This window comes from Filicampus tigris, chromosome 14 (genome assembly GCF_054856515.1).
Source record: "Filicampus tigris isolate MCC_2025a chromosome 14, RoL_Ftig_1.0, whole genome shotgun sequence".
NCBI classification, from domain to species: Eukaryota; Metazoa; Chordata; class Actinopteri; order Syngnathiformes; family Syngnathidae; genus Filicampus; species Filicampus tigris.
The window spans coordinates 23,423,412-23,449,036 of record NC_141230.1 but is presented as its reverse complement, the minus strand read 5'-3'; the positions used below and the strand labels follow the sequence as shown (position 1 = coordinate 23,449,036).

General features: G+C 50.5%; 3 protein-coding genes across 4 annotated transcripts in view; 2 read left to right on the top strand and 1 right to left on the bottom strand.

Annotated features, from left to right (window-relative positions):
* The window catches only part of med4 (mediator complex subunit 4), a 116,317-nt gene that overhangs the window by 40,017 nt on the left and 50,675 nt on the right, over positions 1-25,625 (top strand). The window lies entirely within an intron of this gene.
* Positions 145-21,869, bottom strand: lrch1 (leucine-rich repeats and calponin homology (CH) domain containing 1). The gene is given in 20 exon segments (XM_086052578.1): positions 145-4,028; positions 4,030-4,185; positions 5,759-5,836; positions 5,920-6,057; positions 6,313-6,422; positions 7,137-7,250; positions 7,749-7,818; positions 9,239-9,275; positions 9,357-9,434; positions 9,576-9,665; positions 10,238-10,320; positions 10,744-10,835; positions 11,288-11,393; positions 12,270-12,360; positions 13,306-13,421; positions 13,720-13,856; positions 14,182-14,287; positions 14,387-14,513; positions 14,975-15,119; positions 21,416-21,869. Coding segments are annotated over 20 exon segments (2,259 nt in total). The 5' UTR covers positions 21,675-21,869; the 3' UTR covers positions 145-3,902.
* On the top strand, positions 21,291-25,232 carry LOC147136914 (uncharacterized). Of its 2 annotated transcripts, none has more exons than XM_086052583.1 (6): positions 21,291-22,496; positions 23,696-23,873; positions 23,946-24,078; positions 24,389-24,603; positions 24,725-24,769; positions 24,864-25,232. In XM_086052583.1, exons 1-6 carry the CDS (start codon positions 22,433-22,435, stop codon positions 24,925-24,927), a joined length of 699 nt encoding a protein of 232 aa, XP_085908709.1. In that variant the 5' UTR covers positions 21,291-22,432; the 3' UTR covers positions 24,928-25,232. The 2 variants fall into 2 exon arrangements, with proteins under 2 accessions (XP_085908709.1, XP_085908708.1); XM_086052582.1 differs by having other exon boundaries at positions 21,294-22,496; positions 24,389-24,602; positions 24,721-24,769.

Below are 25,625 nucleotides of genomic sequence, written 5' to 3'. Positions count from 1 at the left end.
TTTTGGAAAAAAAAAAAAGAAAATCAGCCACTTGCATCAGTGTCACTGATCATTTGCTGGCGTTGCCCAGAAGTTGCCACTCACGACCCAGTCGGTGCAGCCAAGTGAAAAGGGCTCAAGTGCCTTTGGGAACAAGACAATGCAGACTTTTTTAAATTTTTTTATTACTTGCAGTGATAAAACAATTTTGTATGTACAAGAAGCTCCACAGCAGTTAAGGCGCATTAAAGGGACTTTTCATGCATCAGCAACTATTGAAAAAAAAAAAAAAAACAGCGTTCACCATCAATATAAATATGCTTGCTCCCGGTGGATCAAGTTTAGATATTTACACAAGTTGGGTTCATGTTTTTTTTTTTTAAATACAAAACATCATTAGCGTCACAGTAAAAAAAAAAAAAAAAAAAAAGACTCAATAAAACATCATAAATAGAAAAGTTAAAGTGCCGTTAAAGTGTCACTTTGTTTTTATTGCTGTGAATGTCGCGCTGCTTTCAAACAACACAAGAAAAGCTTCTAAAAAATTGAAATGAATTGTTTTTATGCCATGTGCAGAGAATTCGAATAGAAGCCAATTCACATTTTTAGGGGAGTCGTTTTGGCTAAGATAAACTGCTCATCAGACTTAAAATTGTGTAGCTGCCAAATTGTGGCAAATTGCCATAATTGCTGACCCGCCCCGCAGCAATTTTCTCAGCCAGTGACTTCCAAAAGGGAAAGGCGCATCGTGTCAAAGCAAAGAGGTAAGCAGAGCTGCACTTTAGCACAAAACACCGAAATTGTCAATGTCAGTTGCTTTGCTTTGTTTTGCGTCAAACTTTCTCAAGTTGCCACGTTCAAATGTGAAATGTAGCACATTTATTTATTTAAAACATGAGATTTAGCACAGTCGTCATTTGATGGTGAGCTTTTCATTTTTTGCTAAGGTAGTGTATCGATCTTAAAGTTGCATTGACCTACTTTTCTTATAAAGGCGCAAACTATTCTGAAGGATCTTCCTGACTCGGCGTCAGACAGCACGAGAGCCGTGGGAGTCAACCAGAGCTCGCCTATGACAACATTGTGGCAAAAAATAAATAAATACAGTTGAAAAATGTGAAAAAAAGAAAGAAAATAGAAGCCTCGTGGCAGCCACCTCACACTTCCCTCAACAAGCCCCGCCAGCGAAAATGCCCACTTGGTTCAAAACGACCACCCAAAAATCCAACGCGATGCCGCGAACGTCCTTGCAAAAAATGCACACAGAAAGGATAAAAAATAGACTTGGCAAAAATAGTTCATCATCTTCAATGTACACAAAGTCCCGCTTAGAAATATACTTTGCTTGCCCCTTCGATACAAACGGCGCTTCGGCGGCGAATTGTTCCAATTCAAATTGAGACGTTTCCGTAATTGGATGGCCGGAAAGTCAAATAGTTGTCATTTGGTCACGCGGAAGGAAGCCAGCCAAGCGGGAGAAAACCGCCAATGGCAGACAGGCGTCTTTCACACACAAGCCAGCAACGATTCAAGTTCAAACTCAGTCCTGAAAAAAGACCCCCAAAAAACTCACAGCGTGTCTGGATTTGTTGAGGCGCTCCCAAAGTTTGCCTTTTGTTGTGTTGTGGTGTGGTGAGGTGGGGTGGGGGGGGTCCACGTTGCGGCGGGGGCGGCGTCCTCACGCGCGCAGTCCCGGCGCGGGTGGCGCTGGCGGCTTGCGCTCCAGCAACGCCCGCACCATGACGCCCACCTTGAGCAGGCCTTTCTCCTCCAGGATGTGCTGCGGCAGGCACAGCTTGTCCTGCAAGCAGACGCGCGCGCCTTCAAAACCTTGCACCTTTGGCATCTCGGACGGCGGGGGCGGCCCAACCTAGTTTCAAACCCGACTTCTAAACCCTAACCCTCGTTTGAGCGCCAAACCCTAGTTTGAAAGCCTAACCCTGATTTGAAAAGCCCACGGTAGTTTTCTCCCCCCAGCTTCAGCCTTGTTTCAAAGGCCACTTTGAAAGGCTAACCTCAGTTTGGGTTGAAACTTGGCACATTTCAGGTCCGAACTTTTGCGGCTGTGCGCTGTGGGTGGTTTTCACTTTGCCATTTGGGTTGTTTTCAGGATGGCACGAGCCATTTTCAGTTGCATACTGGGGCTCCCCGGTCGTTTGAAAAGCGTTGAATGCCGTTTTTTGGCTTCAAATTTGAAACTTACATTTGAGCAGTTGTCGACTTGACACTGGGCCCGCTTTCAGGTTGAAATGTATCCGTTGTCACATGAAAATTGGTTCAACTTGGGGATTTTTCCGCTCTTTTCTCTTTTTTTTAAAATGGAGCATCTATAAGGTTGCGATTTGGCAGTTGTTTTTTTTAAGTCTCAATTTCAGGTTCAAATTGGGCTGCCGTTAGATGAAATTGGGGGCAATGAAACATGTTTTCATTGTTTCCAAGTTGAAATTGGGAATATTGTAGGTTGAAATCCGGCCATTTTCATGTTTGGCTTTCAGATCTTAATTGGGAGATTTTTCAGTTCAAATTGGTCTGTTTTCAGTATTTCAAAAATGAGAAATTAAAAAGAATTTTTACATTGAAATTGGGGTTTGAAATTCAAACACAACTCCAGCACAACTTTCCCCGCCCGCTTCAAAAGCTGCGCCTCCGGAAATGACGCCATCGTGGGCGCGGCCCGTAACGGGCGAGCGCAGCGGCTTCAAAAAATCACCACACAACACAAATAAATCAATGCAATAATTTAGCAGCTTAATTAACTAAACATACAAATGCTTAAATATGGTTTCTTTGTTACAAACATCAAAAGTGTCTAAGTCTGCTTTATCGTTGTCAATGTTTTCAAGGACACAACAAAGCACAAAATTCACATTTTCAAACTGAGCTTTTCCATATGGCTTCTGTTTTGGAAGGGATCATTTCAGATGTTAGCTTGTGAGCTTATCTACAAAGTCTTCTAGCTGAATTGATTTCAAAAGGACATTCTGGAAGGAAAAAAACCCCAAAACAAAACACCTCTTCGTGTTGTGTGTCAGACCGCCAAAAGCAGGTCGCCAGCCGTTTGCGCCGTTTGCTAGCTTAACCAAAAGAGCAGCAGTCGCTTTTGCGCCGTTAAGACATTCTGGTAGGATTGTGCGAGATCAGCATTTTGTGGCTCACATATTCAAAATGTACTGAACATATCCAAAAGTCAACACGAGAAGAAGCTAACACTAAATGCTGACCTTTCCATTCTAACATAAGGCTAGCATTAGCTTCGCCTTGGTAACAATGGGAGACGTTTTGAGTTTGGAAGTGAGAATGTGTGCGGCTGCCTTCGCTGGCGCCGTTCTCAGGTCCGAATGGGAGGAGCTGTTTCTAATTTCAAACGGAGATCCTTTAAGGCAGGCATTTGCTGCGTTTTCGCGCCTTCTATTTTCAGGCGGCATGACGTTAGCGGGGGAAGCTAGTCAAGCATCCTTTTCTATGCCACGTTTCTCATTCATTGGCATTTTTGGATCCCAATAATGAGGACAGCTGCAAAAGATGCGCAGCCGTGACGCGGACCAGGCTGCGGCCAATCAGATCTCGCGACCGACCGGCAGGCCGTTTTTTGGCTGATATCGATCGGGCTGTTTTCGTGTTCAAAGTAAGAACGTGTTCAGGTTGAATTTGGACTCGTTTTCTAGTTGACATTGGGCTTGTCTCGCTGCTTTCATTGTAGAATTGGGGTCGCTGAAACTGGGCCGTTCTTGTGCAAATAGAAATTGCCTCAAAAGGTTACAATTTGAACTGTTTTCAGGTTGAATTGTGAGCATTTTTGGTTGCGGTTCAGTATCGGGTTGATATTCTGGTCCTTTACGGGTTGTAATTGTGCGAAAATGAGAAACCCGTCCTATTGTAACGTGTGCTTCGGGGGGGGGGGGGCGTTCTCGCCGTCGCCGCGGTTACGTCAGCTCGCTCCACACGTAGACGGCAAAGAGCAGCAGGAGGCAGAGGACGTGAACTAGGCCGCAGCCAATCAGGTCCCACCACCGCCAGGCCGGAGGCGGGGTCTGAGTGGTCACCGAGATCGAGTCCGGCGGCGACGGCGGCGGCGGGGGGGGCGGCGTTTTGTTTTTTCTGAGGCCGGATGGCTTCCGGCCGCTTCCTGCCCACCAGCGTCCTGACTGTGGCGCACAGAGGCGGCAGGCGGCGCTGGATGATGTCGTACGGGGAGCAAAGAGAACACTGGCAAACCCAGGAGAAGGAGGGAGGGATGGAGGAGGAGTGGGAATGAGGGAGGGGGGAAAAGACACAAGGAAGACGACCACGAGGAAAAGGTGGAAAATCCAGGCGGAGAGCGAAAACAGAAAGAAGAGGCAAGAGGTTAAAAAGTGAGCGAGGAGAGGGAGTCGGTAACCATGGCGACAGAGATGGACGGGCGTAACCGTGGCGACCAGCGGGGATGCTGACCCGGAGGAGGAGGAGGTGGTGGTCCGCCTCCTCCTCGTCCTGATGCAACCGGCGAGGAGAAGCGGGCCAGCGGTGTGTTAGCACGAGTAGCGTCTAGCCTGTTAGCGGGTAGTTAGCACGCAAGCTAGCAGGGTGTTGGCACGGGTAGCTTGAAGCCAGCTAGCAGGAAGTTAGCAGCATGTTAGCTGTCGGCATGAGCCCGCTTGCAGCCAGCCAGCCAGCACGCTAGAAGGAACTCGTCAAGTTATCGAACGGTGAAAACAGGTGGCCTCCCGTGAGAATTGCTTCTAAAGGTGGCTGTGTGGGTGGAGCGCGCCACAGGCGTCCTTTCCTGTTGCGGCTCAAGGGCGTGACTTCTGCCAATTAGGGCGCCGTGAGCGCTCATCAACACACGCAGTGTTGCAAAGAAAACGGGCTGGCACGCGCACGTGCTGTGCTGTGAATCCCACGGTGACTTTGCTCACACGCTCACCTTGTACGAATGTTCCTACTCATTTATGAGTGAATGAGGCTCATTGTTTTGCTTCCAGGAAAAAGGCTGCTGACAATGTGTACAAATCTCATCTTCACTTTCAACCATTTGCCTGTGCCTCACTGGAGTCACCTATTGGTCCACAACATGAGCGGCGCAGCAGAGGTGGAAGCAGCGCGTTAGCACAGGTTGCAGCCAGCTAGCGTGACAACACACGAGCTAGCGATGTTAGCACGGGTAGCATGTTGTCGGCGGTTTAGCGGCACATTCCGACCGCTAAGACAAGAACATCAGGCTAGCGCAAAACAGGAGCAGACGTTTGATGGCTAGCATTGCCAATGTAGCATGTGTGCTATTGCGTGCAGAGGACGCCCACGCTAAAAAGAACCAAAACAAGTGAGCGCAAACAGGCAGCAGCCGCCGCTCGGATGGAGGAAGCAGCCATGACGCGAGAGGAAGCTCCTGTGAGGAAGGCTGAGCGCTTACGGGTTCGAGTCCCCAAAACGGGACGGGTGAGGTCAAGCGCTCACTCAGCCTTCCCGCCAGGACCGCGGCAAAAGCTTCGGCAACACGAAACAAAGGCAGACCGGCCCGCAGAGTGTTTTGTCATCAAAGAGCGGCGCCAGCTTCGACTGGGACATTTTCACGTTCAAATCGGGCACATCTTTCGCTTCCAACTGGGACTGTTTCGGGTTGAATCTGGCTCGTTCTCAAACCGAGGTTTGGGTCTTTCCGCGTTGACATTTTAGTCGAAACTCTTTTTCAGGTTGTTCCGAGGCTGCAATCGGGTTTTCGAGCTGAAGGCATTAGGGACATTCAAACTTGAGAACGTGCCCAGTTGGCGCCGAGAGTTGCTCTTGCGTCACGCGGCCTTACCTCGGGCACGCCCATCTTCCGACAGGCGTCCAGGAAGTTCTCCACGTTCCGCCGACACTTGGCCATGCTGAGCTTGGGCTGCGGCAAAAAGACAACGTCGGCAAAGGATTCCAAAGCCGCGGCACGGACAAGCCCAAACGGGACGGCGGGGCGGGGCCTACCACGGCGGGCGAGGGCACGTGGATGCTGGCGACGGAGCGCGGGCGGATGTGATTGGCCAGGTGGCAAAGCACCACGCCGTCCATCAGCGAGGTGCCCAGGTCATCGGGAAGGACCACCTTCAGGCGGCTCTCAATGCTCTGCGGGACGAGGGGGAGCAATTACTCCGTTTGTGCGCAAAAAATATTTGCCCCCTTTTCATTCAAATTCAAAAGGGCAGACAGGCTTGACCATTTCAAATTGTCGCTACGTCAAACAATCTTTTGGGGGCCGACATTTTGAAAAGAACTGCAGCGCTCCTGGAAAGGGCCAAAATGGCAAATTGATGGACAAGTGGCAAAGAGAAAGCGGGCGCGGCGGCCGAATGTGTCAAATGGGCCGGGCCGGCTCCTTACGTCTCGCAGCTGCTCCATCAGCTCCAGTTCTTCTCTCAGCTGCTCCATCTTCCTCCTCATGGTGAACTGCGGGTCCACACACTCCACACTCTTGTGGCTGCGTAGGAACACTGAACAACAAGTACACGTTTGTGTTTTCCAGCAACACTTCCATGGCACAGTCCAGTTCTACATGAATGAATTAACACCTTCACTCATGAGCTAGCTGATGATTCATGAAGACCAATTCAAACTCCATTAGAAGTCATGTCATGTCATCTTCCAAACCGCTTATCCTATACAGGGTCGCGGGGAGTTGCTGGAGCCTATCCCAGCCGTCAATGGGCGAAGGCAGACTACACCCCGAACTGGTCTCCAGCCAGTCGCAGGGCACACATAGACACTGTCACTGAGCGGGAATCGATCCCACGCTGCCCGCACACAACTCAGGCGTGTGTACCACTACACTATCAGCGGACTCCATTAGAAGTGTCGCTTTAATTATGTTTAATATTGTTAGACCACCAACACGTCCTGGTGATGTCATGCGTCCCCCTAAGCCATTTTAGTCCATTAGTGGCTCCTTTACACTAACGGGCTCGTGGCCGTTTGTGTGAATTCATAAAAAAAAAAAATACTTCCGTTCTCTTGAAAAACGACATTTTCTCCAAGTGATCAAACCTTTTCTTGGGAAAAAAATATCTTGCGAAAAATAATCACGATGACCGTTTTGGCTTCAATCATGCAACTTGAGGACACGATTGTGATTGGCAAATTGCGCAATGTCCCGTACAAGCCAAGCGACAAAGTTGCTCCGATCCGGATGGCGCCGGGCCAAAACCTACCGCGCTCCGACACGCCTCCGTTGCCGCGGTTACGGTGAAAACCTCCAAAGAGGGGCGGGGCCTGTGAGAGATGGGTGGGGGAGGGAGGGGGCGAGCAGGGCAGCGAAGACGGGGCTGCAACCGGGGAGGGGGCGGGCGCGTGCATGCGGGTGCATTGCGGGTGCATTGCGGGCAAAAGTCCATGCGGTGGATCATCGCAACAGTTGCAAATAAACGGGGGGGGGAATGGTCAAAGGATGTCAAAATGGGAGGCGACAGCACGAGACAGCACACATAAAAAAAAAAAGAAAGATTCACGTTAGCGTTCACGTTAGTGTCATTAGCTGTTAGCATCACGTCACATGCGCAGCAAACAAAAGGCCCCACACAAGCACGACCAAGCTGCTGCGCTTAGCATTAAGATGCTACATGTTCAGCATATTAGCGGCAGTCGGGAGTTGTCCACTGAAGCTAGCAATTAGCACATTTAGCTCCGACTTACGACTTCACTACTACGAGTAGACGAGTTTAGTACAAGGCAGACACAACTGACGTTCACGATGGGGGGCGCTGTCATCAAAAGGTTTGGATTGGATAGTTTGCACTAAGATCACATCGAGTATTACGACTCACCTGAGCGAGGTTTCAGGCCAAACGGCACGCTGGACATAGTGGGAGGTCTGCCCGGAGAACGGTTCAGTCGCTACGGTAACACAAAGGTCCAAACCAAAAAAGGAGTGTTCAGGCAAAAGGGATGCATCGTGAGACACACAAAAATGGGGCCGGCCACACGCACGCACGCACGCACAAACCACACAGCTGAAAAGTGAAAATGCGAGGCCATCTTTAAATGGCACTTGCAATTGACCGGCAAATGCCCACCTCCGTGACTTCTTGTCTATTTACGGGCATGACTTCCTGAGACTTTTTTTGCCGGGTCTTGTTATGATAGACAGCTCTAGCACATTTCATGCTATGCTATGTGCTATGTGAAACTGGCTTCCAGGGGACAATTTTCCCCCAAATTCAAGGAGCCCCAGAAATGGCCAAATTGACCCGAAAATGGCCACTTAAAAGCAAAATGGCAGACTGGCTGTCTTTTCACAGAAGGCTCCTTCAGACTTTTTGGGGGTCTCGTTTTGATACCAAGTTTCATGTTGATTAGCGGCACTTGGGGTTAGGGTCAGGCAATTCGGAAACGGCCGAAAAGACCTTAAACTATCCAATTCATATCACAATTGCTTCCTTCCTTTCTTTCTTGAGGCTTTTTGGGGGTGTTTACTCATGAAAGGCAAACCCACCAAATTTCAGTTTGCTCAGGGAAACTGGCGTAGGGGGACCGTATTTAAAATAAAAAAAGAAAAAGATTGGAGGAGCCCGGAAATGGCCACAAATGACCGTAAAATGTCTGCCTCAAGGTCAAGCGGCTGACTTTTGGGCATGGCTTCACCAGAGCTTTTCATTGGTCGACTCGTGATCGACATGCCTTGCACATTTCCAAGTGAAAGGAGCTTGGGGGCCGACTTCAAACAAAGTGGCGTCGGGTTGTGTGTGAAGCACGCAAACCACAGCAGACCAAAGCACGCCGCTGAAGCGGGCGTCCGTTTTCAGACGGGAAGCCCCGCCCACCTTTGTACCTGGACGGACATGTGCCACTCGTACTGGCGGCATGCCAGCTGGGCCTCAAAGCGGGCCTTCTCTAGAATCATCTGCCGCTTCTTCTGGAACTCAAAGTCACCTGCCACCTCTTGCGCCTCCGCCACATGCTGCCGCTGCTGCCGCTGCTGCCGCTGCTGCAGGACGCAGTTGAGGCTTTCAACATTTCTTCATGGGCCAATTCTTACCTTTTCATACAACCTGTTGTCAAGTCGTGCAACTGGCATCTGTAAAGCTGACGTTCAAGGTGCAATTCAAACACCGGGCCTCATCACCACTAATATGTGGACCGCCGCATTTTCGCATTTGTGGAGTCACCCCGTCACAGATTTTTTTTGGGGGGGGGGGAGGGGGCTATCGGCTAAATTACAGTCATTACGGAAATGAGGTATCTGCGTGCTTTCGCGTTCGAACCCTTCGGAAATGTAAACCTTCCTAAATAACACATTCAAGTGGCGCGTGCCTACCTTCGGTGCGGTACCTTCGTCATCGCTGTCCTGCCCGCTGCGGGGAAACAAAAAGTCCCGTTAGTGGTGGATGCTAGGCTCGACTTTGCCACCAAAACAAGATGCGGTGCTGACTTACTTGAGCGACTGGTCCACTGGGACCATTTCCACGGGGTAGAGTCGCACGCCGCACAGGTCCTCCTGCTCCAAGTTGATTCTGAAGCGCACACAGTGAGGAAGAATTTGGGATGCAAACACGAGGACGAGGACGAGGACGAGGACGAGGACGAGGACGAGGGCGAGGGCGAGGGCGAGGGCGAGGGCGAGGGCGAGGGCGAGGGCGAGGGCGAGGGCTGACCTGCCGGGATCCTGCAGGAGCTCCACGGCCTCCTTCAACTGGCTGATCATGTCCAAGTGCAGCCCACCGTCGTCCCCCGTCACCTTTGACCTGCAATTCATGCCAATATATTGCTCGTCGTCAGTCTTCATGCAATATTGCAATTGATGGGGACACAGGAATCATCGAAATGCATACTTTGACATGAAGATTTTTTTTCTTTTTAAGTTCACTGCGACTTAGGACATTCATTATTAATGTTAATGATGTAAATGTACAATATAAAAGTAAGAACTACAATAACATCAAATGAAGGTTCAAATATTATCTGAAATCAATTTCATACATAAAAAAATATATTCTGTTCTTATTGATTAGAACTAAGACTAAAAATACATTTTAAAAAGATGTACAATATAAATGAGGAAGATAATGAATATTTATTGACACCTCATTAAATGTACTGAAGACTTGAGTTTGAAAAAAAAAAAGGATCTCAATGAATATTAACTATGCCAATTAGAATGCTATCATGACATTTTCCAGAGTTAAAAAATCAATCAAAAGGTGGCTCTTTTTTTTGGAAATCAAATGCACTAGCAAGCATCTTCAGGCGTGCCAAAGTCTTTGGCAAACAATTAGCATTAGCATTGCTAAAAGCTCTGTGTACGCAAGTTTCTCACTCCTGCTCTGACGTCCAGTGCGAGTCTTCGTCGATCCTCAGCGGCTCGTCCAAGTCTGCCGCCGTCGTCGTCGTCGTCAGGCCCTGAAAGCCAAACGCACGCCGCCCATGTCAGGAAGGCTGCAGAAACGCTACATTTGCTCACAAAAAAGCGACCAAAATGTCACCTGTGGCCACGAACATGCAATTTGATGAGGAGAAGGCTCAAATGCAGCTAGGCCACAAAAGCCTCGTTCCCTTAAGAAACAAAAATGCTACATTTTGCCATTCAAACAGATTTGTTGACAAAATGTTGGCTTTTGACATTGACAGTTCAAATGGGTACCATCCACTTGCGCTAGGCCTGCCCGATGTGTCTTTTGAACATTGCGATCGTAGGACGTGCGATGTTTTAACTTTTTTTTTTTTTTTTTCTTACAACACGCAAACTTTTTGTTTTGCTTGACAAAAGCAGCAAACTTCTTTAATTGCCAAAACATGACATTTGCACGCCTTGCCGTAGCCTACCAAGCGAGCGGCGGCGTCCGGGTAGGCCAGCTGCTCCCTCAGCGCTTCGGTGGGGCTCTCCTCGATAAGGCGCACCGCCTCCGAGCTGGGATCTGCACAGGCAAAGGACAAGCTCGATGTTGCGCAAAACATGGCCACGCAGCTCAGCCAGCCACTGAAATTGAAATTTTCCACTTTGTTGACATCGAGGGGTAAGGAAGGGGCCCCCAAAATTCCGTTTGTCTTGTCTCTAGACATTCATTACAGACAATTGGTGCACGCGAGCACCAGTTCATGTAAATGTCGTCTCGGTGAGAATGTGCACATGCACAGGCACGGCAATTGTCACTTTCGCCTGAGCACGACTACCAAGACTGCACCTGCTTGAGCGCGTTGTGTGTGTGAAAGGCAGCGTTGAAGAAATGCTGCTGTGCAGCTAACCGCCTTTCACTGGCAATGCTCAACTGTGAGCGAGCGTCTTTGGCGGCCATTTTCGCGCTGCGCCTGCTCTGACCCGCTTGTGGCTGATTGAAGTCTATTTAGGTGGCGCGTCTGGGGGGCGTACCTGTCAGGGAGCTGATGTGTTCGCTGGAGTCGTCTTTGCCGAGTCCGTCCTCCTCCGTGATGTGACTCATGGGCGCGTTCAGGCTCAAACTGTCTTCGTCCGACGGCTGCCGACACAACAGCGCGCACGCGTCACAACAAATCAAAACAAAATATGAATCGTGTTTATGATATAAAGAAAAGTCATTCATTGGATTGTTGGGGGGTTTCAAGTTTAACTTCAGGTCAATTGAAAGAATGAAAGTGACTCTTACATTTAAAAAACAGAAAATATTTTGTTACCTTATCATTTTTTGTTGTTTTTATTTCGCTTGATTTAGTAAAAGAACATTTTTAAATGTTTGTGACTTCAGGAATACAGGTCGTTTTTTTACTCAAATAAATAAAGTGACTATTGACCTCTTTGTAATTGACATTTAATTCACATTTTTCAAATGTAAATGACATAAAAATACATTTGAATAAATAATAGGTATGTTACAAATATTACTGTTGTTATTATTATTATCGGTTACTATTATCAAAATGTAGTTTTAAATCGATCTAATAATTTGCATTTTTGTCTACAATTAAACATGAACAAATCAATTTTTTTGGCAGGGGGTTTGATTTAGTGGATATAAAACACAGATATGTCTCGATTGGTAAACGTTTGTCATAGCAAATCGCTTAAGTGTGCCTAATGTAGAGACCTGCTCCGCGAGCATGCCAGGCGGACGGCTTCAGCAAAACCAATTGGACAGGCGGCGCCGGGGCCAACGTGCGTCGCAACTGTTTGTCATCACGCGAACGTGGCGCGGCGCGGCGCGGCGCGGCGCGGCGCGAACGTGGCCCATTGACGCTGGCAGCCCAAGCAAACGGATCGTTCCGCGCACGACGCCGTTCCAAACATCAAGCGTGCGGGCAGATATGAACACAAGGTTACTTCCAAGCGTTTGGAATCGTGAGCATCCATGGCGTACGCCAACGCGCGCGCTGCGTACCTCCGTTGCAGACAGCCTCTTGTCGCCGATGTCGCTGCCGACGCCCGAGTCGCTGTCCTGCTTCCTCTGCTGCTCCATCACGTCCTCCACGCTGCACGCGCGCACGAGAACACACACGCACATGCACACGCACGCATGAAGCACATTTTTCTCTCTCTCACTCTCTGGGCCCACCCAGAAACGGATTCCTTTTTTGGGGAATTATTTGATTTGAATTTGAATAAACAGATGGGCAAAATATATTCGAAATATACTTGATGAAATGAAAAGGTTATATTTTTAAGTTAATGTTGAAATTAAAGGTATTTCAAATGATATTTTGATGTAAAACGTTGACAAGTTCTGAAACAAAAAGTTTCAATTCACCCGATTGCTCTCAACTTGATGATTCGCCGATGTGTCAAACCGCCGCTGCTCACTGTAGCATCAACTACTGGACGCGGAGGACTTACTCCATGTCAGATTAGTTGTGCTTAAGTATGGGCGGCCGAAATCGGCATAAGTATCCGATGCCTTCAAGTAAGGCCTGTATCGGCCCGATGCCGATACCTGGTAACAGTCTCGTCCATACCTATGAGTGTTCTTCAAATGGCATAATTACAGTGTGTACATTTGGTCTGCTGGGCAAGTTGTGGCATCTATTTGAGGAAGCTGCTTTTTTGAGGAGAGCGCTTATTTTTCCAAAGTGGCTGACAAAGTGGCAGGAATTTATGAGCAACAAATCGGTGAGATAACTGCAGTCGCTCCATTTGGTCTGCAGGCTAAGGTGAGGCCTCTATCTGAGGAAGGCATTTCTTTTTCTCACACTTATGACAAACCGGCTGTCCATGAACATCAACAAGAGCAACTTTGAGCCAAAATAATCAGCTCAAAAAGGCCACATCTATTTGACATTTATTTGTGGATGACACACCAGGAGGCTGATTGGGGTGCGGTGTCTATAAAAGGCACAGCCACTAGATGCTGTCTTGACCCCCCCCCCCCCTTTAGCAGCCATTGCTTGCTGTTAGCTTTAGCCTCCCAGCATGCAACTCACCGCATCAGACTGAGGCGCTCCATGACGGGCAGGTAGAGCGCGTCGGCCATCTTGTCGCTGCGACACGCCTCCATGCTGAGATACTTGAAGATGTGAACTTTGCCCTTCAGACAGATCTGAGGGGGAAAGGAATGAAAGACGTTTTAGCCGTTTTAGGGACTACAATGTTCTCTCAGGTCTAGTCCGGCAAAGTTTTTAGTCTGGAAAGAAGGTTCACACACGATGCTTAGCGTACATTTATTTTGTCTTATTAGAAAAAAAATAATGTTGCCATGATATGTTGTGTGAAGAATTTTGAGGAAAACAAAGAATCCATTTCGAGATATGGCTGTAATGTAACAAAATGTGGCTAAGTGAAGCTCCGCGACCGCTTTGGGGGTGCGGGCGGGCGGGCGGGCTTTCGGGAGGCGGCACCTGTGCCGGCGGGCTCTGCAGCGGGTTGTTCTCCAGCCGCAGGGCCTGCAGCTGCGCCATCTTGCGGTAGCTCAGCGGAATGGTCGACACCTTGTTGCACGAGAAGTCCAACTTGACCAAAGGAAGGTCGGCCAGGTCTGCGCGCACACAACAACGGCAGCGTTAGCCTCCCTGTCGCTAAGCTAAACTAAAAACACTGTTACCTCATGATATGTTAACATCTACTATTTCTTAACATCTAACATTTAGTCGCAGACTAAAGCGCACAATTTAACAACAAACAACTTTCTATCCGTCAGCGTTATTTACTGTTAGCATCTTAGCATTTGATCATGTCATAGAAATACTACACGACCGCAATAGAAAACATCAAGTCCTTAGCGACCTCCCTTGGCATTTTCTGGACTAGCTAGCTAGGATAGTAACAGTTAGCATGTTCGCATTTGATGGGGGCAGACCGACCTTCGGGAAGGACGCAGAGCAGATTCCGACGTACGTTGAGCTCCCGTAGCGCCCGCAGTCGCCCGATGTGTCGCGGGAGAGCTGTGAGCTCGTTGCAGCTGATGTCCTGCGAGGGGAGGGGGGGGGGACAAAATCACATTTGACCTTATTTTATCCTTTTGACTGGAATTGCGGAGTACATAGTCCAAAGCGGCGGTGGGCGTACGAGCTCCATGAGGCGGCGCAGTTGTCCGACGCTCTCGGGCAGGCTGACCAGTTTGTTGTTGCTGGCGTTGAGGACTCGGAGCGGGAGAGTGCACAAGCAGGCCGGTAGCGAGCTCAGCTGGTTGCGACTGAAATGACGACATTGGCACGCCAAGTGACACGCAAGCGCAACACAAGAAATGACACCTTGGGAATCGCGCGTGACCAGACGGGAAAAAAATACCCTTGAGGCTACATTATATATAACGGCTTACACTCGGATGCAATCGACTCCAATCGCCGGACGGCGGCATTCATTCTTAAGATGCTATTCAATCCCAATTCCATTCCTGATATTGTTAGCCCAATTGCGTTCTTTTTCCTTTGCCTTCCAAAAACGCAATCGTGCCGTCAAACAAAAGTGAAGCGATCCGCTTTGATTCTGCTTCGATATGATGCCATGCCATTCATTCCGACTATTCCATGAGAGAAGAGAGAATTTGACGTTGGAAGACGAGGCGTCGGATGCAATGCGATCAGTAGCCTTGGCCTCGACTGCAACGCTTGGCCACAAACGAGGCTGTCGGCGGTTTTGGGTTTTCTTGCGTACCTGAGGTTGAGCGAGGTGAGCGAGTGCAGGCTGATGACGGCGTCCGGGATGCTCCTGATGCAGTTGTGGTACAAGTTGAGGCTCTCCAAGGCCACCAGGTGGCACACTTCCGAGGGCACGTCCGACAGACGGTTCTTGGACAAATCTGAGCGCCGAACGCGCAACAAAGTCAAACAACAACTTCAGCTCATCTCATCGAGTCGTTTGGACGCAGTGAGCACTTTTTGGCTTTGATGATGACGTCACTTGCCTCTTCTACACCAAGTCAACATCAAATCACATGACCGAGTGGCTCATTTCATAGCATGAACGTTTCCGTTTGTCAAGCCGCAAACGTTCATTTTGCCACCGGCAACTATATTCATTTTCTCCGCTTTTTGGTCAGAAACCAGAAACCACCTCATGTTCAACTGCTGATTATAAGAAGGCAAAAGGCTCCAGACCGCCTTTTTTTCCCTGGCGGACAAAGACAGTCCACGCGTCTCTTTGATAGCGCCGTTGCTTTTATTGTCGCCCGACTTGACGGATCAGGTCAAGCGCTGAAAAAGGGCCGCAGGCCGCTTTGGAAACAGATGGCTGCGAATCACGGTCATTACCGTGGATGCCACCAGATGGCGGCAAAGCACGACTTTTGCCTAAATGAACCTCCTCAACCCACCCACGTAGTTCCTGGGCACCAAGCTGCCACAAGACACGTTTGTAGCTTTGGCCTGAGCTCAAAGACTGCCAACGAGCTTGCGTGACACACAAAGGCGGCTGAAAGACGCACGCTTGCAATTTGCCATACTTTGCCAGGACAACAGTGGCTGCCTGGCGCATTTCAGTTCCGCAAAGGTCGGCACGTATGGGCTGGGTGTAAATGCTGGTTGGTGTGTGTGTGTGTGCGCGCGCGCGTGTGCAGCTGCATCCTCAGGAAAAAGGCAAGACTCCTCCCTGTAATAACAGACTCCGGCAAAAGTGCAACAACAACAACACGCCTCGGCCATGCTGTCGTTCTTCGTCAGCGCCGTCCTTCACCTCCTCGTCCTCCTCCAAAGAAAATGGCAGCATTCAAAAGTCACTTTGCTTTGGGAAGATTTACTTGAACCGTTTTCATGAATTGTGCTGTGAAATGTTCTGAACAGATACAGTGTTCGGCAAACCTTTTGGGAATGAAGGCACTGTGATGCGCTGCCGCGTGGGCAAAGGAGAGCGCCCTCGCTGCTCGCTGGTTTATCGAACGCAGCAGCAGCAGCAACAATTGGAGAAGACTGGCAAGGAGCTGCTGTAGGCCACGACTCACACCGGGATGCTCACGCGCACACTGACATCGGTCTGTACTCGAGTACGTGCGGTAGAGCGGGGCTGGGCAAACCCTTGGAAAGTGAGAGCTACAGCTCAATACCCAAGAATAGCAAATATAGCAAGTTTGCTCGAGCCGCTTGTGGTCGCACGTCGTCACGCACACGTTGCGTCTTATTGTGAATGACGCCCGGCGTGTCGAGGAGCCATTAGCGATACGCAACACCTCCTTTCTCGACATCGGCGCCAGCGTGGGAATTTTCAAACGATGACTTTGGCACCGTTCCTAGGAAATCACAATGTCCACATTCGGGCTACTCAGGCGGGGAAAAAAATCTGCAAATGGGCGAATTTGTAGATGCAACCACAACGTGAAAAGAAACGTTCAAATCTAAATGAAGATTTTTCGCAAGTGAACGTGCAGGTTAAAAGCGTTCTCATGAAAGTTCATTTTTGAGTTTGTTTTTTCAAATTTAGTCTGAATTTCTTTTCAGAGCGGGCTTGTTCCTTTTCCCTTGTCTCATTGCGAAAACAAAAGTGAGTTCATTTCAAATGCACGGCGGCGGACGGGACAGCGTCACCGCCGTCACGCTCGACGAAATGCCACAATCGGCCACTCGCCATTTTTACAACTGAGGGAGCCGCCGTGGTCACACAACACACACGCGCGCGCACTCACTCACACAGACACGCACATCTGCGTGTGTATTTTTAGAGCGCGCGCTCATGTTTGAAAGCCGCAGCAGGAGTAGCGAGGAGGTCACGTGACCCAGCAGCAGCAGCAGCAGCAGCAAGCGTCGTCAGCATCAAAGACACACAAAGTGTTGTCCTCCCACGGTCTCATGACCCCCCCCCCACCCCAAAAAAAATAATCCAAATCAAATAACGCGACGCAGCCAGCATGAGAGCGTTTCTACATGAATGCAGACCGTTGTGCGAGAGAGAGCGAGTCGATTCGCATGAGTGGCGGTGAAAATGTGTGTCAGCACCAGTGGGAGTGTGTGTGTGTGCGCCTGCGTTGGTGGGGGCAGAGAACTGCATATTTGCACTTTGTCCAATTTCTAAACATAGACTAACGTCATCATGTCCAAATGTGTTTGGATGCAGTCTGCTGCTTTGGTTGTGAGCAAACGCTGCGTAATCCAAGACACGCAAGACACGCAAGACACGCAAGACACGCAAGACATCCAGCCCTCCGCGTGCGTGGCTTCCATCTTGCCCAGGAAAACAAACATTTGCAGGGACTCTTTGATGCTATCAAGATGAGTTCCCAGGGGGCTTTAATACATGTCTTTGTTTTGTGTTGTTTGTTTGTTTGCTTTCTTGGGGGGTCATCACGCGTGCCAAGATCACGTGGAGCACGTCAGCACATTTGGATGGGGACACACACACACACACACACTCACCAAAAAAAAAAAAAACACGAGTTCCAAATAGTCACTCAAATTTAGACAATCTCACCCACACACACAGGCCCAAACGCGACATTGGAGGTTCCTTGCGTTGTCAATAAAGTCGCCGATGGCTAAATCAATGATTTCTTGTGGGCGGCGTCACGTAAGGCCTACCATCTTTTTGGTGGCCCGCCGTCATTCCTCATCCGGCCCACTTTGGGAAAAAGTAGGACGAGGAGAAGAGAGAGCGCGGCGTTATGTCTTTGTTCTCTTTTTTTTTTGGGGGGGGGGGGGGGGAGCTAGCTAGCTAGCGCCGTTAGCTCTCTGGAAAGGGAAGTTGCAAAAGGGGCTCAAAAGAAATGAACAGGATTAACGGTCAAAAGGTTGGCTCAAACCGGGACCCCAACAGACGTGTCAAAACACACACGCACACGGGTTTGATGAAGGCTGAGTAAAATGTGGGTCAATGGGGGGCGGGGGGGGGTGGGGGGTGGGGTCTGCGTGTGTCTCGTACAAGTAGCGCTACAGAGCTATTGTTGCTAAGCCAACGAGCCGTCGCTGTCAAGTGTGGACGTCATCACGCTGAGGAATGCTCCAAAGCGTCTTGAAATGTGCTCCGCCTGTCCAACGAGAGGAGACCCACAGCCAAAAAGTGCCCAGAAGCCGTGCGCAAAAAAAACCACGGAGCAGCAAGTCTGCTTCCTGGGTGGCCGCACTCGCCTCTTTCAACTTGCTTGAAAATTCAGCCCCGCCATCAGCTTTGATTGAGCAACCGCCGCAAATTTGGTCCGTCGCGATTGGACAGGTCGCGAGACGCCGCGTTTGAAAAGACACATTTTAGGCTCACATTGGCCATTTGCACAGGGCCTTTTCAAAAGGGACATTTTGTCCGAGTGACTGCGGCTACGTTTGAAAGGCGCATCCCAGCCACATTGACGACGACGACGACGACACTACAAAAGTGCAGGAATTGGGACCCCTCCCCCATTCATGTCTTAATCATTTTAGGGCCTTTCCGGCATTCCAGGGGTCCTTCAAAGACCAAGTCCACCGAGCGCGAGACACAACTGGGTCCGAAGTTGGACTGCCACTTAAGAAGCTTCCCGTTTGATTTGACTGCGTGCCAGCGTGTGAAAACGCTCATTGATGTCAGCGTCACGCTTTGTTACGAGAAGCCTGAAGAGGTGCGCCACAGTCACAGTGTGAAGATGTGTGAGCGCGTGGGGGATTTTGGCCTACATTTGGTAGGGGGGGGGGGGGGGGGGGCGGCGGCGAGCGACTGCTCCAGTTTATTTATTGAAAAGGATTTGGCGTGCGTCCGATCGGGAGACGCCGCAGACGATGACGTCTTTACACGCGGACGTCGTCTTTCGGTCTCGCGCACGAAATGGGCCAGCGAGCGTCGCCGTTTGCGTTCGGATCGTCTGCTGAGATGCAACGCATCCAAAAATAGATAGCACGAATTGTGGACTGACATCGGCAGCGCGCCATTCATTTTCTTCGGCTTTTTTTCCCCGAGCTTCCTCATTTGCATGAGGCATTTTTAGCCTCAGACGTGTCCAGGGAGAGCATTTGCAATGAAAGAAATGAAAGCAGAAAAGACTCAAATAAATGTTGTTGCTAAACAACCGAGTCTCAACGCCTCATCGGAACCGCGTCCCCCTCCTTCCATCTTATTGTGGAATAAGATAAGAGTTAATCCAGCCGTTTTGAGCCATTTCTTGGGGCGGCCATTTTGTCACTTCTGTCGCCGGAAAATGACATCACACATCGTCGGGGCTCAGATAACGACCAATCATGTCTCAGCTTCAGAAAACAGGTGAGCCGTGATTGGTCGTTACCTGAACCCCGAGCAACTGTGATGTCATTTTCAGTCGACAGAAGTGACAAAATGGCCGCCCCCGCAGATGGCTCAAAACGGCTGGATTTTGCTGCTTAACTCATATTTCATATGAATCATATTGCCTTGTTTCAACTAGTGGGCCTGCATAGAAAAAATGTGTTTGGGTTGACTTCCACTTTAAAGCATTACAATCAGGAAAATGTGCATTTGATCATTTTAATCAGGGCTGAAGTTGATTCGGGAATTCAAGAGGAAAAAAAAACATTTTTGACAGCAGATTTTATGCATGTACATTTTTGGCATGTCACAAACGCAATCAAACGGATTCCGTTGCTAATCTATTTTTGATGTATGTCAAACTCCGATCACCACCATAGCCTCGCCCCGCTACGGGAAAATCTTGAACTTTTGGGTGCTGAAAACTAAAAAAGTAAGTCAAAGGGCAAGTGTTGCGTTGCGACGGCGCTGCACTCGGGCGGTGCGCCAGCTGCTGCTCGGCTTCCAGTGGAGGAAAGGATGGCCTCCAGAAAACAATGAGCTGGGGTGCGGCCACTTCCCGTCACTTCGGGGCTAGCTTACAGCCCGCTAGCTAGCTGGCTAGTTAGCATGTCTCCCCGTCCAAACATTTCCTGCTCGGGCCGATTCCGAGCGGCTTCACGCCAGACAAGGCTGGCCTCGCTTTTCTGGAGCCACGACCGCAGATGACAAAAATAATCACACGGACTAATGTTAGCTTAGACCGTTGCCGTTTCGTAGCTTGCGACGCTACGTCATTATGACCCACAGCCTCTGCTTTGCTGCTGCAATATTATGAAGCAGTGTCCATGCTCCTTCATCATGCTCCACAGTCTCCAACTCCATTTAGCACCATTTCAACCCCTCCGTCTCCACTCTACTGCCTCGTACGTCAGCCTCAATTTTGCTTCATTAACCTCAGCGGCCGCAGTCTCTCTTTCCTGCAATATTACACGCCTGTGTCCACTTTGAGTCATCCTGCGCCACAATCTCTAGTCGACTGCATTATTCCAGTCCAGTCTCCACTAGTGCAGTATCCTACTTCATCTGGGGTCCCCAACACGGGCCTGTTCGAAAAAAAGCTCGGCAGTGATGGGACAGTGTCAATTCCTTTTTAAAAGCAAAGTCCCATCAGTTGCATCGAAGAGTCTTTTGCATTTGATATTTGTCTGTTTCTGACATTTTCAAATGATTGTGAGAAATCATGACCATCTTCAGTGTCTTCATATCTAAATGAATAGCATTACTTATTCGTTACATATTATAGAGGGTCATTAGGCCAGGCAAGTGTGTTATTTGAGAGGCCGGGCCGTGCCGGGCCACGCCGGGCCACGCCGGGCCACGCCGGGCCACGCCGGGCCACGCCGGGCCACGCCGGGCCACGCCGCATGTGCGTCCTGGGCATTCACTTGCTGGTGGTGGGGAGGCGGGATGTTTGGAGTGTTATCCACATTCACGTAGCCCCAGCCCCCATTTTTTTTCTTTTGTTTGTCCGGCGTCGCAAATATTGAATATAAAAATGTTGACTTTGTTATGTAGAAGAGGCATCAAGCTCCAAAACGTTTGACCAAAAAACAGACGTTGGCAGTGAGCTTCGCGAACCACAGTTGACAAGTGTGGCTCAAACTTCAAAGCTGCAACTCCGCAGTGTGCACTTGACTGGAGCCCAAATTTGCTTCATTCCGCGCCACAGCATGAGCGGAAATTTGCTACGCCTGACGCGCCTTTGTGACGACGTAGACCTCCCAGGTTGACGCCGGCGCGCGCGCCCCCGTGGATGTTGACAAGCCTGCGCGAGTCACGGGCAGGAAGCGACGGGGGGAATTCCAGGGGAACGCATCCACTGACAGCCCCCCACGCACGCACGCACGCCCGCCCGCCCGCCCGCACGCCCGCCCGCCCGCTTACCTGCCTCCACCGTGTCGCTCAGGTCGAGTCCGGCGGCCGTCCGCGGGAACTCCTTGAGCTTCCTGGCGCTGAGGTTGAGCGCGCCGCTGAGCGTCGCCTCCTCCAGCGCTCGCTCCAAGCCGCGGCTGTTGGGCGGCGCGGGCCCGCCGTTGTCGACGTTGTGGCCGGGCGGCGACGACGACGACGACGACGACGACACCGCCGCCGCCGCCGCCGCCGCCGGCTGGGCGGCGAGGGGCTCCGGTCCTGGCGTCGCCATATTGCAGCTGCCGCCGCTACTGCTGCTTGGCCGTCGCTGGCGGTGGCGGTCCGCCTCTCGGTCCGCTCGTCGGTCCGCTTCTTGCCGCGTCGCGCAGCATCAAACTCAACGGCCAACAGAAGACAACAGCCACACGTCCGCTCTGCGCCCTTTCAAAATACAACCACCGGAAGTACCGGAAGTGCCACACGACCGTTACTTCGGAAAACGTCGACGTCGGCGCACTACGCATGCGCTATGGCAAGGAGGGCCGAAACTCGGCCGACAGCGACATCTGGTGGATGCAAGCGGCGTCACGGGTTCAGTGGCAGAACGCGAGCGCGAGCGAGAGAGCAGACGTGTGCGTGTGTTGTGTGAAGCGTTCGTGTAACTTTCGGTTTTCTTTTCAGATCCCATGTTTCTCATCGCCCTTTTCCTGCTGCTTTCTGCGGTGCCATCGCACAAAAAAAAAAGCCCCCCAAAAATCAAAATGCGACAACCATTCACCACGTCATTCCTGCACAGAAAAGATTATGCTGGGAAGGGTAAACCGAAGCTGATGAGGAAGTGCGCTCGACTGGTTGCACATTGACACATGCGTGTTGAGACACCCGCCGCAAACACACACACACACACACACACACCCACAGGAAGTTAGTTGCACGATGCGACACTACATCACCGTGGACGCGATTGACAGCTGCCATACAGACGAAGCGTGACAAAATAAAGTGTCGCCGCAGAATTTGTCCCGGGAAGTTGCGGGCATTCTTCTTGTCATGAGACCCCACGGACGCAAAAGTGTCAGCTGGTGCATGGATTTGCCACTTCCTGCCACACCAGGTAACTAACTTCTGCTTCATGCTGACGCTGGGCTAAGATCGTGCGCCATACGTCACGATTCACCACGTTTGCCAGTGCGAAACAGACGTGGAAGACGATCGGCAAGCCACGATTCCGTCTGCCAAAAGGGCAAAATGGCTGCGCCGTTCATTTTTGTGGGTTCTGGGCCAATCGAGTGCGCAAGTGTGCAACAAATTGAGCCTGAGAACGAGAGCGGGCTAAGTGCATGGTTGTCGAAATCAAGCTTCAGTTCCACTTTTGACATCCCGGGGGTGGGGAGGGGGCAGCCCACCTTTGGCTTTGTGTCGATCAATATTAGCGATCATCTTTCAGGAACGATTGATTGATTGGATGCGTGTTTGCACTTGGACCGCGATTGCACAAAAGATCTTTTTCTCATCAACCCAGATGATACTGACCAAATCTATAAATCAAAACTTGGATAAATGTGCCCAGCGGTGAAGTCCGATATGACAATCCAATATGATCTGAATCCCAAATCCTCACACTTGATAGAAATGCAAAATCTGAAGAAAAGCACAATTTCTGTCAAAACAAGTATCCCAAAGAAGTCATCGTTGGCGATTTAAACCCGTCTTGTAAACGTGGTTGAAATTCCAAAAGTTGAGTTTGCCCACTCGTGGCTCCGTTTCGAGCACAACGAGATTCATCAAACACGAGACGAATCGCGTTGGCCGATTTTGCGCCTTAGGAAGCACGTCCGAAAGCCAGGCGCAAATCGCCGCCGCCTTGGATCCTTTCTGTGGATTTTTCAAAAGCCTGAAACAAAAAATGATCCTGACATATTGTCAGCCATCTTCTAACTACGCATTTCGTTGACCAATGGGAATTCGGCACTCGAGTATTGAACCGCCCCACCAGATCCAGCAGATTTTTTTTTTTTGTAATATGTTCCACAAGGCCTATCTACGTAGTGGAGATTTTTCTTATGGGCCAAGTGTTGCACTGCCCCGCCAGAGTTTTTAAAAAACATATTTCACCACGATTTGTCGCTCACTAGTGGAGATATCGCATCAGGGGCAAGTTTGGTGTTGCCCCACCAGATGTTTGAAAATCATTGTCCCGCAAATGTTGACGAGCAGACGAGATTTCGCACATTTGGAAGTTTTGCAAATGTTGATCCAGATCCAGATGATTTCCTTTCAAGCATGTGCCACAACTTTGCACCCAATTATCAGTTGCCGGCCCAAACAAAGAGGTCCAGAGGCCCCGGGTCCGCGTGTCACCAGCACAACGCTGTGGTCACGAGGAGGATTTGGAAAAGCGGCCCACGGACCAAACGGCCCTTCGCCGCAGCAGCCCAGTCATCCGTGGATGCCGCAGACGCGTCTCCTGGGGGGGCGCCGCCCCGCAAGTGTGAGTGTGCGATTGCTCGAGCGGTTCCTCGGAGGTCTAACTCAACGGAACTTTTTTTTTTTTTTCTCATAGAAGCTCTGAGGACCGTCACATCCCCATGGTCGGCGTCCCCTCCGGTCCCATCAGTGGAACTCTCCATTTGGCTGAGAAGAAGCACAGGGGGCGGGGCAAGGGCCGCTGCAACGCCCAATGGGAGCTGGAAAAGGTTACTCAAGAATATCGATGAGCTTTTCCAACTGCAATCCCTCAGGCGTCGTTTTCGGTTTTGAGGGTAGGATGAAGGTGGTTGGTTTCACAGTTTGGCGTTCGGCCCTTTGGGCTCAGGGTGATCGGTTAGCTTTAGCATGAAAGCATTTTGGGTTCGGAGTTAAGGCGTGGTTTTCTGAAGTTAGGCTTCGCTAGATTTCGGGCTGACGGGGTTGGGGCTAGAATTGGTGTTTCAGGGCGACTGTATCACGGTTTTGTGATTTCTGATTTTTGAGTGTCGGGGTTGAAGTGTGATTGCGCGTGTCCAGGAAAACGCTCACCTGCTGACGGCGGACTTGGTGCTGGAGATGCTGGAAGTCCTCCAGTGGACTCTGAGCCAAACGCGGAGGACTTCCTCCAGGCCCGGACGTCCAGGTGGTAAACAACAACAGCGCCCCCACAACGAGCGCGGCGACAATGGCGACCAGCGGCGGGACCGGCGCGCGCGCCCTCAGTCTTGCTCTGAGGCCACACAGCCGCAAGGTCAAACGTTTTCTACAAAGCTTACTTTCAAACCCTCGCTATCATTTCAAAAGCCAAATTTGAAAGCCTGACCACGCGTCGAACCCGTAACCCAGGCTCGATGTTTGCTTGATGGCAGGTGGCAGCGGCGGTGAGGCCGGCTCCTCGCGGCTCTCGCCTCTCTGGAAGTAAGTGGAGCGCAAACAAAGCCGCGGTCGTGATGGCAGCCCGTTTTGGGACTTGATGCGGAGCTGAGCGTCTGTTTTTTGGGCTTGGGCGCAGAGCTGAATTCCTGGGCCGACAGCTGCTACTGGACTTCGAGAGGCGCTTCTTTCCGTCCCCGTAGCCTGGGCTGGGTAGTCAAAGGGGGCTGAGGTCGGGGCTCTTGAAGGGCCTCCAACAAAGTCTTCCAAAGTGACAAGCAAGACTAAGTGGTCCAGTCCCATCGGGGAACCTTCGCAACTTTTCCCTGTGGGCTTTGTGGATTTGCATCAACGTCCTCCATCGATCCCGTTACGGTCCCGAACCAACAGCCAAGCATTGGCGGGAATTCCGCCTGAGCCAAATACTCCATTTCAATACGGGATTTGGGCATTTCAAATGTATTCAAAACATTTCGAAAAATTCGAAATAAAGGAGAGCGTGCGAAGAGTTTGCCAAGCTGCCTCGCCTCATTGGCGCCGACGCGTGCGCGCGCTTTGGCGACAGAGACTCTGCACGCTGCACTATTTCAACCACGGGTAGGTGCCAAGTTTGACATGTTGCCAAGTCGCTGCCAAAGCGTGCACACGACTCCGCGGTTCGATCGGCCAAATCGCCGTCAGTCTTCGGATCAGGGCTGGCGGTTTGTTGTCATGGTGGCAGACCGGTTGCCCCGGTTGCCCTGCAATCCCCTCCGCTTCCAGCAGATGCCGGCAAACACTTAGATTTCGCTACGACGACAGAAGCGGCCGCTCGCTCAGCTCACAATGAAACAAAACACTCAGTCTTGCCATTAGAGTTGATGGGCTCGTTGGACACGTTCAGTGTGGCATGTCTGCCTTT